The sequence below is a fragment of the Oncorhynchus masou genome, chromosome 23, assembly GCF_036934945.1.
Source record: "Oncorhynchus masou masou isolate Uvic2021 chromosome 23, UVic_Omas_1.1, whole genome shotgun sequence".
Classification (NCBI taxonomy): Eukaryota; Metazoa; Chordata; class Actinopteri; order Salmoniformes; family Salmonidae; genus Oncorhynchus; species Oncorhynchus masou.
The window spans coordinates 29,207,486-29,221,791 of record NC_088234.1 but is presented as its reverse complement, the minus strand read 5'-3'; the positions used below and the strand labels follow the sequence as shown (position 1 = coordinate 29,221,791).

The following is a 14,306-nucleotide window of genomic DNA, read 5'->3' as shown; positions in this document are numbered from 1 at the left end:
TAATCAATTCAAAAGCTATTAAAACAGATCAATGTCAATTTAATAAAACTTTGTGGGCTACAACAGAGTGCAGGCCTTAGGTAATAAATACATAAACGAGAGTGGTATCAAGGGTCACAAAAGCATTTACAGTACTTTGAAAATACAGTACGGCCCGATTTTAACAGAACTGGTTGTGGTTGGTAAACGGGGCAGGCAATTCTCACTTCTAGAAATGAAAATCACATGCTACCGAATGTGCTTCACTACACTGCTGTTTTCACCACAGGATCAGCCCATGTCTAATAGGTCAGAATGTGCATTGTGCATTGTAGTAGGGGATCGCAATGCACATATTTTAGGCCAAAACAATATGTTGTTCGAGAGTTGTCAAGGAGCCCCAAGCAAACACACACATCTCTATCTGGAGTAGACGTCACTGTTTTCAAGACCTATGTTACTGCAGTTTGCCCAGTGACAGTAGGTCACAGATACTGTTGCATTCTGGTCCATGCTGGTCCTTTAGGAAATAACTGACCCCCCTCTCAGCGAAGTTGGTGGCACCTTTAGGGGTCCTGAGAGAGTGGATCTGAGGGTCTGTGAGGTACGTCAGCCCCTTCCCATTGGCGGTCACCCACCCTGGGGAAAAAAAGAAAAACATTGTGTGACATATAGAAAATGTAATGTAAAATGCTGAATTATAAGATTCAACAAAATGAACGTTATAGTCACCTGAGGCATAGACGGACACACGCACACTGCACACGCACACTGCACAAGCACACACACGCATGTACACGCGCACACCTTGTAGGTCGACAACAACCTCTTGGCATCCAGAGAACTGGTAGGTGAAATGTCCGAAAGCGATTCCATATTCTGACGCCTTGAACCGCTTGTCCACTTTAGTAGTGTTGTTGGTGAGCTTCACAAAGTCCCCCAGCATGTAGGGCTCCACTGTCACACAGTCCACCACCTCATCTCCCTCCAAGATCTGAAACAAAACAAGCAGCTGTCTAAACAGGAGGAAGGTTCACTTCTTTTGAAGATGTGTAAACATGACATTTTACAATACGTTTTGGTAATTTAGTCGACAATCTTATTCAGAGCGACTTAGTCAATGCACTCAACTAAGGCAGATAAAACAACCACATATCAGTCATAGCAATTAAAAACAGTCCTTCATAATAAGCAGCTATCAGAAAATAAAAATACCATCTTTCAATATGACCACGGTGAAGTTTGTTTGTTTGGATTGGTTTCTTTCTTCTTAGGGTAAAGCACACTGACTGTGTATGAAATGTGCTCTATTTAATTTGATTTGGTGAAGTGTAGCTTTGGCACAACAGGTCCCAATGCTAATTAAAAAAACAAATCAAATGATAAAACATATTAGTTGTGTGTGTGTGTGTGTGTGTGTGCGTGTGTGTGTGGTGGTGTCTGGAAAAGTATGGCAATATTTCATTTTGAACGGTGTTATTAAAATGTCAATCACCTCATTGCATAATACATCAGGAAGCTAAGCCACGGAGTACTAGCCTGGGCCTAGACCTGTTTGTGCTGTATAGCCAAGTTCTATGGAGTTGCTCAAACAGATCTGAGCCCAGGCTATCAGAGCACTTACAATCACCAATGAATCAATGATTAGCTGGACGTTACTTAATGCCTTACCAGTAGCACTTCTGAAGGGATGAAGAAGATCTGAGCGGTCACTTTCTCCTTGTAGAGTCTCTTGTTAAACTCTGTCACGTAGTACTGGGCCGTCATCTGCCTCTCCACGTCACTCAGGTGGAACTGAATGCCCTTAGGTTCTAGGTACTCCTTCCCCACATAGCTGAAGGGGGAAATAAAAACGCAGAGAACATGTTCACGTTAGGGCCCAATCCTAACACGAGACGTGCACACAATGTTTACTTTTGCAAAACATAAAACCATGCATCGATGTCGATGGGAGACTGCGAAAATGTGAGTATCTCTGAAGTTAGGATTCAGATGTTTCTGTGTTTCAAAGTTGGATTCAAGTAAATCTTGATTTATCCCTACTGACCTACTCAGCCTCTCCTCTTGGTGTAGAAACTGTACCCATAATGCTATTCTCTGCTGGCCTTGCTTCCCTATTGGCTCTCCGATGTACACATAGGTCTCTCTGGACGTCCACAATCCAGAGGCCCTGGAGTACTTCAGAAGGAGAGCACCTGGAGAAAATAACACATTTTTCATTTTTTAGAGGTTATTACTACGCAAAATACAATTTTTTTACCATGTAATATAAATAACTTGTCATTTCTGTTTTGTAAACTTCAGTGCAACCGGTGTCAAGTTCACTATGAACCACTGTGTATGCTGGAAATAGTGTATATGTTCAGAACCGAGTCATTTCCATCACAGTCTAAGGATAGTCGAGTACAAGTTCAAGAAATTGAGCATCTTATGTAACATAGAGGTTATTTAACATTAAGACTATCTGAAGTGGCCGTTGGTGCATTAACCCTTTTGAAAGCATTGAACTGCATGTAAACATTACATTTGTACATTTCATCTTATTAGTACTTAATAATTATTTCAAGTATTTCAAGTTGCCTTTTACCTTGAAAAACACAAAACAACCATGAATTGACATTTTCTACAACACTACGAGGCAAAAGGAACTCACTGTAGGCACTTTTCTGTTTCCCAAGCTTGAATTTCATGTCACTCTGCAGTCTCTTTAACATACAGCCATGACATATCCCAGCCAGGAGGGCGATGTAGTCCTCCTCTGTCAAAACGTACTGGTTCTCAGGCACTAGACCACCCATGATGCCGTGTTTTAGACAGGTATAGCATGAGGAGTTTGGGTGAGAGGGAATCTCCAGCCCAGGGAGATGCTTCTCTCCAGCACAGGGTTCAGTGTTGTGGACTATGTGTCCTATCTCTTTCTCCACCATCTCATAGGAGCTGTCTATCTCTGTAGAGAGACACTGCTCTGGGATGAGGCCCTCAGATCCTAGTTGTGGAGGTCTTCTGTGATACGCTGCAGCACTGTTAGGCCCAAAGGGGTGAGGGGATCCAGTGTCTTCCTCCGTTTCTGCTTCTTGATCCACATTGAAGTTTGGAACTATCTGCGAGGAGGCGGGACCTCGGTGTTCATTTACAGCTGCTGGGGCTGCAGAACCTATTTGTGGTACTGCAGCTGCCTCCCGGGATGTGTCAGATAGGGATAGTTTCTGCCATGATGACTGGGAGCCGAGGCTGTCGCCAATGGAGCTAAAAGAGGAAGTCCTCGACTTGTCTTGGTACCCTGGATGAGTCACTACTCCGTCTCCTGTAGGTCTCACCGACACTGACGCACCACACCTGCGACACTCCTCCTCGGTCTCCACAGTCTCTATTAGACTCTGTTCGTCGATCATTTCAAACTGCTCAACATCATTTCCGGTGTGGGTGGATGATGAGGAAGTGACCCGGGTGGAAGAGTTGGATCCTGCCTGAGCACTGAGACTTGCTCTGATATCTCTTTTCCTGGTCTTGCTTTTAGATTCTGACCCATTTTCCAACTCATCTTCACTAACCTCGGTGAGACAGTTTGGATCGCACAGATACTCCATGTTTACCTTGTCCGGAACACTGCCATCTTTGTTGCCACTACAGATGAGGGGAGAACCAGTGCTGTTCAAAGATACTTTTTCAAATGAGGACCCAAAGCTGCTACTGAGTGATTTGAGGGACATTTTATTATAGCTATTGCTTGGTAGCTCTTCAGTGCTACCTAGAGTTGTACAGAGCTCCTGTTCCTGAGGTAACCTTGGAGCTAAACAAAAGGGTGCTTTGTCTCTGTGTAACTCTTCTTTATGTGTGGCTTTTTGGGGCTTGTGGTTCTCAGTGGCACACTCTGTGTTAGGGGCCGTTGCCGTGGTCCCCAGTGCTGTTATACAGAGTCCAGCCTGGTGACCATGTTTCCTCCTACAGCTTGCCTCAGAGGCCTCACACACTGAGGTGTGGTACTGCCTGAACCTCCCCATCACCTGGGAGAAACCATCCAGAGTGAACCGCACTGCTCGCTCTTCCACCACGTCTCTATAGCTATCTGGGATAAACGACCCCTTGTCTGAGTTCAAGAATGGATTGACCCGCAATAGAATCTTCACTTGGGTTATCAGATTCATAACTCCAGTGCAAAGAGCATCTCTCTGTTGGCTGTCTGCATGGCAGTAGGCATAGAACTTCTCCAAAGCCTCCCGGCATACCAATCTGGCCTGGTCCACTGTCTTCTGAGGGGTGCCCAGCCACTTGTGACTGACAGTCAGAGAGTAGGCTGCCTTGAGGAATGTATGGAGCTCCTGTTTGCTGGTGACCATGTCCCCCCCTGTTTTGGTAAGTAGACCGATCTCAAAGGCTTCCTTGGCCTGGAGGAGGAAGGAGTGTTTGTCCGAGGGGGGGCATTCTACTGAGAAACTGTAGGACAACAGACAGGTGCCTTGGGTGACCTGGAGAAAGAAAGAAAGAGAATGACATAGCATAATATATAGTATTATGTTAATAGGCAGTTGTGCCACAGTGCTCACCTAGCAGTAAGCTCCAGCCTCTCTAGAAGACTTCTCGCTTATCCACCACAACCGCCCCTCCCCCACCCCCAAGACAAACACAAAAGAGAGAAAGAGAGGACTCACCACATTGGTTAACACGTACAGTGAGGCATACTGGCTGTACACCACCGCCATTTTAGCTGCCTCAGCTGCTGAGAGGAGACGGTGGCCATCGTTCTCAAGGAAACACTACTCCAGACATAAAGGCATACACTGAGGTCATGTAGCGGTCAGAGTCATTAGAAAAGTGTCATAAATCATACAACTTACGCAGACGTCAACGTGTATCTTTAGAACACAAGTGATTTCATTGGTTAAAGACTGAGTGCTCACCAAGTCAATGCCCGGATTGGTCTTAAATGCATGGAAGTCGCCATCATTCATAGACACCAATATGTTGGCCAGAATCCCAAGGGACGTTCCAATGCCCTACAAATCAAAATGCATACAGAGTTAAAACGCATACTAAACACATATTAAACCTTCATAAAGTAGTTTTTAACACCACTGGAGGAGAAATATGAGCAGTTCACAGATTGCGTGATTTAGTATTCAGTTATTCATTGGGGTGCACTGGATGTTTAGGCTCCACCTTTTTATCAGGTTGAGGAAGAGCGTAATAGCCGACCAGGGAGGTCCAGATCAGCTCAGCAGCCTCCAGCCACAGTCCTGAGGCGAAACATACAATTCAGAGATGGGGGGGGGGGGGGGGGAAGGATGCGTAGACATAATGCTATACATCCTCTTTCTCTCTCTTTCTTCCCTTACCTAGTTTCTGCAGAACCTGTCCACGCACTTGCACACTGACCGCCTGGATAAGAGTCCTATCGCTGTCAGACTGATATATCCAGCAACCTGCAGATTTCAAACATGCATGTTGACAGAGACCCTCATGGGGGAACATTAAATGGTAAGATAATTGTATTTTGTAAGCCTACCTGTTGCTCCACTAGTGTTGATAAGACTGCTCAGTATGTACTCTGCCTTCTGGAGTTTACCTGTGGGCGAGACAACATGCATGACAAATGATACAAAGCAATATACTTAAAGGAAAATTCCACCCCAAAACTATTTTTTTGGTATTTGTTTCATTAGTCCATTGTTGGCAAACTCGCAACATGTTTTGCTTGTCAGCAATCATGTTTTCAAGATATACTTTTGGGGTGGAATTATACTTAAAGGTTAAGGAGCTTTATCTTGATAGTATGGTAAATAAATTAAAAACAATAACTAGTATTCCAATACACAGCATGGAGACACCGCATGATAAAGAGCTGGACTCTAATTTCGTCAGTAAACAACAAATAACCAATCTGTGAGAAATATAGTCTGAAGTCGCAGAATGATGATCTCACTCACCGTCATTGAGATAGACCCTGGCCTGTCGTATGACCAGCTGGGGGGCGATGGGGGTTCCTGGGTAGTGTCTGTGGAGGAGCTTGGTGATCTTCAGCAGCCGGCTGGACTCATCTGTCCAATACAGGAACCGATCCATCAGGAAGACCACACTTGCCGCCCACTGGGGTTCCCTGGCCAAGATGGACGCCTTCAGCAGAGCCTGACACATTAAAATAAATCAAAAGTAAAAAAAAAAAAAATACTTTGAAGACAGTCTTTTTGTGATAAATGGCTGTTTTTTTTTTATTGGTCATCTTGAATCAGTGCATTCTTAGTCAAAATAATATTTTTAGATATATAAATTAAACACAGTTCTAAAAATATATTTTTGCCTGCGTCCCACATGTCACCCTAGTCTACCATTGACACATTTAGAAAACACATGCCTTCATCAGGGAGTGCTTTGTTTGATTTTGCTTTGATATGAGTGGCAGCCGTGTAGGGTCATATTACCAGTAGCTGTGGTAGATGCAGACTAATGACGTCTTTCAAGTTGACTTTGTCCTGGGAAGTGACGGACTGCTTGTACTGCCACTTCTCTGGTACAAATGGCCACCTCATTGCCACTGCCTCCTGCAGTAGCATGCTCAGTTCAACTGACAGGGACTCTGGAAATTAGGGGACAGAATATGGGTGAAGAGAAAAACAATACAGAAAAGTAAAGAAAAAAAAAGTTTACTTAAATATCATGCTTTGAGAATACCTAAAAGCTACTCTAAAGTTAAAATGGGCCTATTTGAGATCTATGAGTTCATTATACAGTAAGTGATAAGGTCATTCACAATAAATGATCGTTAGTTTTAATCCACTTTTCCGTGATTACGATCTCGTCTCATCACTGCAACTCCCCAACGGGATCGGGAGAGGCGAAGGTCGAGTCATGCGTCCTCCGAAACATGACCCGCCAAGCCGCGCTTCTTGACACCCGCTCGCATAGTCACAATTTTTTATACAAAATTTACATCCCTACATCAAACATGTCCAACAAAACACAGGTATAAACAAGAAAATACTAAATACAATCCAAAAAGGACATTAAAGCTTGTTGGTGAAACCTAGCCAATTTCGCAGCTAATCTTTCAGGAATATAAATACATTTCAATAAAAATGGAAGACCTCCCAAATTATTAAACACATTGTTTGGAATGAAATACCAAATGGATTCTGTATTGTCAACACATCTTTTCAACCAAATGATATTGAAAGTGTTATGTCAACAAAATGCAACATTTCTCGACCTTCAGATATTTTATTTGAGAGGAATTACTTGTTTAGTTTGTGAGACCTATTTTTACAGATGAAGTCAAGAAAGGTCTTGTTGATCTCTTTACAGGGCGAGGGATTTACAAATAAAGATAATGAGGGGTACACAAAGCGAGACAGCCCCTCTGCCTTGGACAGAAGCGCTCTTCCAAGTATAGATTGTCTGTGATCGAACTGAAATGGTCCACCCACACAGACATCATTGTGAAGAAGGAGAAACAGCGCCTCTTCAACCTCAGGAGGCTGAAGAAATTTGTCTTGTCACCGAAAACACTGCCAAACTTTTACAGATGCACAATCGAGAGCATCCTGTCAGGCTATATCAAAGCCTGGTACGGTAACTGCACCGCCCTCAACCGCAAGGCCCTCCAGAGGGTAGTGCGGTCTGCACAAAGCATCACCGGAGTCAAACTACCTGCCCTCCAGGACACCTACAGCACCCGATGTCACAGGAAGGCCAAAAAGATCATCAAGGACAACAACCACCCGAGCCATTGCCTGTTCACCCCGCTATAACCCAAAAGGTGAGGTCAGTACAGGTGCATCAAGCTGGGACCAAGAGACTGAAAAACAGCTTCTATCAGACTGTTAAACAGCCATCACTAACATTGAGTGGCTGCTGCCAACATACTGACTCAAATCTCTAGCCACTTTTACAATGAATCATTGGATGTAATACATGCATGACTAGTCACTTTAAACAATGCCACTTTATATAATGATTACATACCCTACATTACTCATCTCATATATACTGTACTCTATACCATCGACTGCAATATGTCGCACGGCCATCACTCATCCATATATTTTATGTACATATTCTTATTCATCCCTTTACACTTGTGTGTATAAGGTAGTCGTTGTGAATTTGTTAGATTACTTGTTAGATATTACTGCACTGTCACAACTAGAAGCACAAGCATTTCGCTACACATGCATTAACATCTGCTAATCATGTGTATGTGTGTCACGCCCCAACCTTAGATTCTCTGTTTTTCTATATATTTTGGTTAGGTCAGGGTGTGACTAGGGTAGGTACTCTAGTTGCTGAATGTCTAGGGTTTTTGCATGTCTATGTTGGCCTGATATGGTTCCCAATCAGAGACAGCTGTTTATCGTTGTCTCTGATTGGGGATCATATTTAGGTAGCCATTTTCCCCATTGTTAGTTGTGGGATCTTGTATACATGTAGTTGACTGAGGGCACACCAGTAGCATCACATTTCATTTGTTCATTATTGTTTTGGTAAGTTTTAGTTTTATTAAAATATATGGAACTCTATTCATGCTGCGCCTTGGTCTAATCATTACGACGAGCGTGACAATGTGACCAATAAAATTTGATCCCTTTGTAGCCAATTTTTAAATATATTAATTTACATTTTTACAATTTTTTTTAGGAGAGAAATTCATAAATATACTGACAAAGTAGTTTTTGGATAGATGTATTCCTAAATATTTAAGTCATTTACAGGAATATTTTATATTTCTCTATCATCAGAGTCATATAAACATAAGATTTCACATTCAGTTTAAATCCAGATGCAACAGAGAATGCCGTGATAGCATTAAGGGCATGGTCTTGGTCTTAATTTTTTTTTTTTTTTTAAAGGAGTAGTATTGTCAGCCAGTTGGGAAATGTGGATTTCTCTGTTAAAAATGGATAAGCCATGCAGGTTTGCATTATTCAGAATATCTAGAGATAGAAGTTCCACTACCAAAATGAATAAAAAGGGTGAAATTGGGCATCCCTGTCATACACCTGCGTTGACACTGAATCTTTTGGATATATTAAGGTATGACAGAACTATTTATATATTTGTAAAATATGTGAATGAATTTCATAAAAATGTTCACCTTAACCAATAAGTTTCAGAGACCGAAAGAGAAATTCATATTCAACGTCTTTACAAAAGTCCCAAAATAAAACAGCATCTGAGTCAATTGCATCTGAATAATCTAAAAGGTTCAGGACTAAATGAATGTTGGAACTTGACTGTCTTTCATAAATCCTGCTTGAGTCTAATTTATAAATGGTATCAATTGCTTTCTTTAATCATTTGGCATAAACCAGAGCAATCAATATTTCATAAATTAATTGGTCTCCAATTGTCAATGAGAGAAGGGTCTTTACCAGGCTTCGGAAACAGTGAAATAAGGTCCTGTTTCATAGTAGAGACCATTTCACCATTTTCAATGCAATTTTGAAACGTATTAAAAATAGGGTCTTCTAGTAACTTCCAAAACTGCATGTGGAATTCAACTGACAGGCCATCAGGGCCTTTCATTGAATTCAGAGCCTCTCCAATTTCTTCAACTGACACAGGTGAATCGCAAAACTGAGTGGAAATCCTCTTCAATTACAGGGACATAATTCTGAATGTGGCAAATGTAGCTTTCACAACCATCTCCCTGAAATTGTGAGTTGTAAAGGTTTTCATAAAAAGGAATTGATAATTAAAAAGAACTGGTGTTTCTTTCCCCCTCTTCAATCCATTTAGTTCTTGGTCTGACAAATGCACCCTTTGCCAAATCTGTGTAAAGCTGTTCTAATTGTAAAGATTTAAATAGTCTTCTTATTGAGAAAGATCATATTCCTTCAGAAATGCTCAAATTCGCTCATCAAATCTTTTTTTCTAAGGTACTTCAGGTGCTTCAGCTCGTTGGCACATTTAATGGCTACAACTCTGACTTCATAGTTGAAGAATTCAAATCACATACATATTTAGCAGATGTTATTGCGGGTGTAGTGAAATGCTTGTGTTCCTAGCGCCAACAGTGCAGTAGTATCTAACAATTCACACCACTACATAAATCTAAAAGTAAAATAATGGAATTAAGAAATTCCATACATACATACATACATACATACATACATACATACATACATACAGTGGGGCAAAAAAGTATTTAGTCAGCCACCAATTGTGCAAGTTCTCCCACTTAAAAAGATGAGATCCCTGTAATTTTCATCACAGGTACACTTCAACTATGACAGACAAAATGAGAAGAAAAAAAATCCAGAAAATCACATTGTAGGATTTTTAATGAATTTATTTGCAAATGATGGTGGAAAACAAGTATTTGGTCACCTACAAACAAGCAAGATTTCTGGCTCTCACAGACCTGTAACTTCTTTAAGAGGCTCCTCTGTCCTTCACTCGTTATCAGTATAAAAGACACCTGTCCACAACCTCAAACAGTCACACTCCAAACTCCACTATGGCCAAGACCAAAGAGCTGTCAAAGGACACCAGAAACAAAATTGTAGACCTGCACCAGGCTGGGAAGACTGAATCTGCAATAGGTAAGCAGCTTGGTTTGAAGAAATCAACGGTGGGAGCAATTATTAGGAAATGGAAGACATACAGGACCACTGATAATCTCCCTCGATCTGGGGCTCCATGCAAGATCTCACCCCGTGGGGTCAAAATGATCACAAGAACGGTGAGCAAAAATCCCAGAACCACACGGGGGGACCTAGTGAATGACCTGCAGAGAGCTGGGACCAAAGTAACAAAGCCTACCATCAGTAACACACTACGCTGCCAAGGACTCAAATCCTGCAGTGCCGGACGTGTCCCCCTGCTTAAGCCAGTACATGTCCAGGCCTGTCTGAAGTTTGCTAGAGAGCATTTCGATGATCCAGAAGAAGATTGGGAGAATGTCATATGGTCAGATGAAACCAAAATATAACTTTTTGGTAAAAACTCAACTCGTCGTGTTTGGAGGACAAAGAATGCTGAGTTGCATCCAAAGAACACCATACCTACTGTGAAGCATGGGGGTGGAAACATCATGCTTTGGGGCTGTTTTTCTGCAAAGGGATCAAGACGACTGATCCGTGTAAAGGAAAGAATGAATGGGGCCATGTATCGTGAGATTTTGAGTGAAAACCTCCTTCCATCAGCAAGGGCATTGTGAAGATGAAACGTGGTTGGATCTTTCAGCATGACAATGATCCCAAACACACTGCCCGGGCAACGAAGGAGTGGCTTCGTAAGAAGCATTAAGGTCCTGGAGTGGCCTAGCCGGTCTCCAGATCTCAACTCCATAGAAAATCTTTGGGGGAGTTGAAAGTCTGTGTTGCCCAGTAACAGCCCCAAAACATCACTGCTCTAGAGGAGATCTGCATGGAGGAATGGGCCAAAATACCAGCAACAGTGTGTGAAAACCTTGTGAAGACTTACAGAAAACGTTTGACCTCTGTCATTGCCAACAAAGGGTATATAACAAAGTATTGAGAAACTTTTGTTATTGACCAACTACTTATTTAACACCATAATTTGCAAATAAATTCATAAAAAAATCCTACAATGTGATTTTCTGGATTTTTTTTTGAAGTTGAAGTGTACCTATGATAAATTACAGGCCTCATCTTTTTATGTGGGAGAACTTGCACAATTGGTGGCAGACTAAATACTTTTTTGAGCCACTGTATAACCCTTTGCACCCGGATTGAAATAATGCCAGGCATCATCAACAGAGAGATCCTTGCATAATGTTCTGATGATATTGCTAGTTTGAGAGCTTTGCTGATCGTTTTCCACCTAGAACGAGTCAGAGTCATCAGGTGTTTCGTTAAAATCCACTGAGAGATTTAGAAAAGTCTCTGAATATTTGTGTAAATCCTATAATTTTCTGGCAATTTGTGAAAAAAAGGGGTCTTTTTGGAGCACCTTTGAGTTATGTCCATACACATTGCAGATGATGAAAATAGCAGTCCTCCTGAGTGGTGCAGCGGTGTAAGTCACATTACTATGGACCCGGGTTAGATTCCAGGCTGTGTCACAGCCGACCATGACCGGGAAGCCCATGATGCGGTGCACAATTGGCCCAGCGTCGTCCGGGTTAGGGGAGGGTTTGGCTGGCCAGTACTTCCTTGTCCCATCGCGCTCTAGCGACTCCTTATGGCGGGCCGGACGCCTGCAAGCTGACTAAGGTCACCAGCTGGATAGTGTTTCCTCTGACACAAGGGTACGGACGGCTTCCAGGTTAAGCGAGCAGTGTGTCAAGAAGCAGTGCAGCTTGGCAGGGTCGTGTTTCGGAGGACGCATGGCTCTCGACCATCACAAGTCCGTATAGGGGAGTTGTAGCGATGGGACAATACTGTAAATACCAATTGGATGTCATGAAATTGGGGAGAAAAAAAGTGTAAAAGTGCAAAACAAATGATCCATCATGAAGATGTAGATTCTGTTGCCTTTCAACTTGTGGATAAGTGTCAAAACACCAGCAGAATAGTTTGATCCATGACCGAGATAGGCCTATCTCCCTATTGTGACTGAAAAAAAGATAATTTTTCACACAAATGAGTTTCCTGAAGATGGACAAAATCTGCATTACTGGCGTTTATAATATAAAAACACGGCTTGTCTTTTTGTAAGATCTCTCAAACCCCTTTGTTATCAACTCACTCAGTATCGAGTGAATGCAAACTCCTGCATAAAGATGTGAACAATAAAACAAACAATAAACCTAGAGGGTTTACTCCGACCGAAAACTACACTCAGGTGAGGTAGCGGTGGTTCCAGCTACACCAACGTGTCGGAGGAAAAACTGATCAACTGAAGAGAGAAGTCAGCCTGCAGGCGCTCCGCCCACCACAAGTCGCTAGAGCGCAATGAGCCAAGTAAAGTCCCCCCTGGCCAAATCCTCCCCTAACCCGGACAACGCTGTGCCAATTGTGCACCATCCTATGGCACTACCAGTCACAGCCATTAGTGACTGGATCTAACCCCAGAATGTTGTGACGTTGCAACACTGCGATGCAGTGCCATAGACCGCTGCGCAACTCGGGAAGGCAAATTAAGTTATTTGATTTGTATTTAATCCTATTCTACGCTAGATTTAAACACCTGACAACACATTATGGCCCTGCAAAGCTACAAACTTTGTCCCAGCCATAATTTTAGAAATAGGCAAAGACCACCCTCTGCTGGAGTACCTCTGTATCTTTGGAAGTTGAGCTTGACTTCCTCTGTGGGCTCCACAACCACCAGACCTGCTGCAGACGCAGCCCTGTGACACTCCTCTAGCATGGCTCCCACCTCCTGGCTGTCCATGGTGCCTTTTAGTAACCTCTCTGTCAGTCCTCTGGAATGTATACAATGAATCGATGTGTATACAAGAGAAGATCAGTGTATGAAAATAAACAGGTGCCCATGTCCCAGGGCCCGCTCCACAACCTGTGAGAAGCTGAGTGTGTTGCAGTTTCCACTGAAGGAAACAACCCGCTTATTTAGCTTAGCCAATGGTCTGGTATGAGATGAGACAAAAATAAACAAACGGTTATTGACACTGAATAGACTACCTATATTTTCTATCACAGACTGTTGTATAGTAAGCTATAGACCGACATGCAGAGAATTGTAGGCTTCAGTAGGGTAAGTAATACAGTACTTATGATAAGTATAATATGACGTGTCCACTAAATGACCACACTGGTTAGCTGATCAACTATACCCGGACAGTGACTGTTGGTAAAGCATGCAGTCAACCAGAGAAAGGCAATAGTAAGCGTGAAAGTAACATGTATCGACTTCTATTTGCCCCATCTTATAAATTACTTATGGCAGAGAAAAATAAAAGTTAAGTGACATCAGTATATTTGTGCTGATGATATAGTGTTATTTTACAAAAGATAAGACGTGACGTTTCCATAAAGTTAAAACCTACCTCTAACACCGTCGTCTTTTTACTTCCTGGTTGGGCAGAACTTTGGAGGATGGGCATTTGTGAGTACTGCAATATCGTTGGTTTAAATTCTGAATTTAAGATTGATTGACATCACGTGGGCATCTCTAGTTTAAAAACACACGGGCATTGCGAGTCTCTCTCTGTGACTTAAGCCACCAGTGTCTTTATTGATACTAATAATTAGCCTACTGTTGTAAAATCGATTGATTAACTAGACCACATAAAACATTCTGAATCAGGAGGCTGCTCAATTCTTGGACAACGACATGCCACGAACGTTCTTCGTAGTCTCGCAATGTCAGAATGTTCAGAGGATATGCAGCCTAGATGTTTTGCATGTTGAACACAGATATGTCAAAAAGACAGTTTGCCTGTGTGGTAGGCTTATATTAACCTAAAT

At 42.3% G+C, this 14,306-nt stretch overlaps 1 protein-coding gene across 2 annotated transcripts; it reads right to left on the bottom strand.

Annotated features, from left to right (window-relative positions):
• Positions 1 to 23: 23 nt before the first annotated feature.
• alpk1 (alpha-kinase 1) lies at positions 24 to 13,939 on the bottom strand. 2 transcript variants are annotated; one of them, XM_064931826.1, is made up of 14 exons: positions 13,886 to 13,939; positions 13,155 to 13,303; positions 6,396 to 6,550; positions 5,904 to 6,102; positions 5,483 to 5,542; positions 5,313 to 5,399; positions 5,137 to 5,213; positions 4,878 to 4,973; positions 4,629 to 4,733; positions 2,633 to 4,445; positions 2,027 to 2,174; positions 1,651 to 1,813; positions 787 to 973; positions 24 to 618 (listed from the first exon to the last, which is right to left on the bottom strand). In XM_064931826.1, the coding sequence occupies exons 2-14, from the start codon at positions 13,270 to 13,272 to the stop codon at positions 437 to 439; spliced, it is 3,390 nt and encodes a 1,129-aa protein (XP_064787898.1). In that variant the 5' UTR covers positions 13,273 to 13,303; positions 13,886 to 13,939; the 3' UTR covers positions 24 to 436. The 2 variants fall into 2 exon arrangements, with proteins under 2 accessions (XP_064787898.1, XP_064787899.1); XM_064931827.1 differs by having other exon boundaries at positions 13,155 to 13,465; positions 13,886 to 13,904.
• Positions 13,940 to 14,306: the final 367 nt, after the last annotated feature.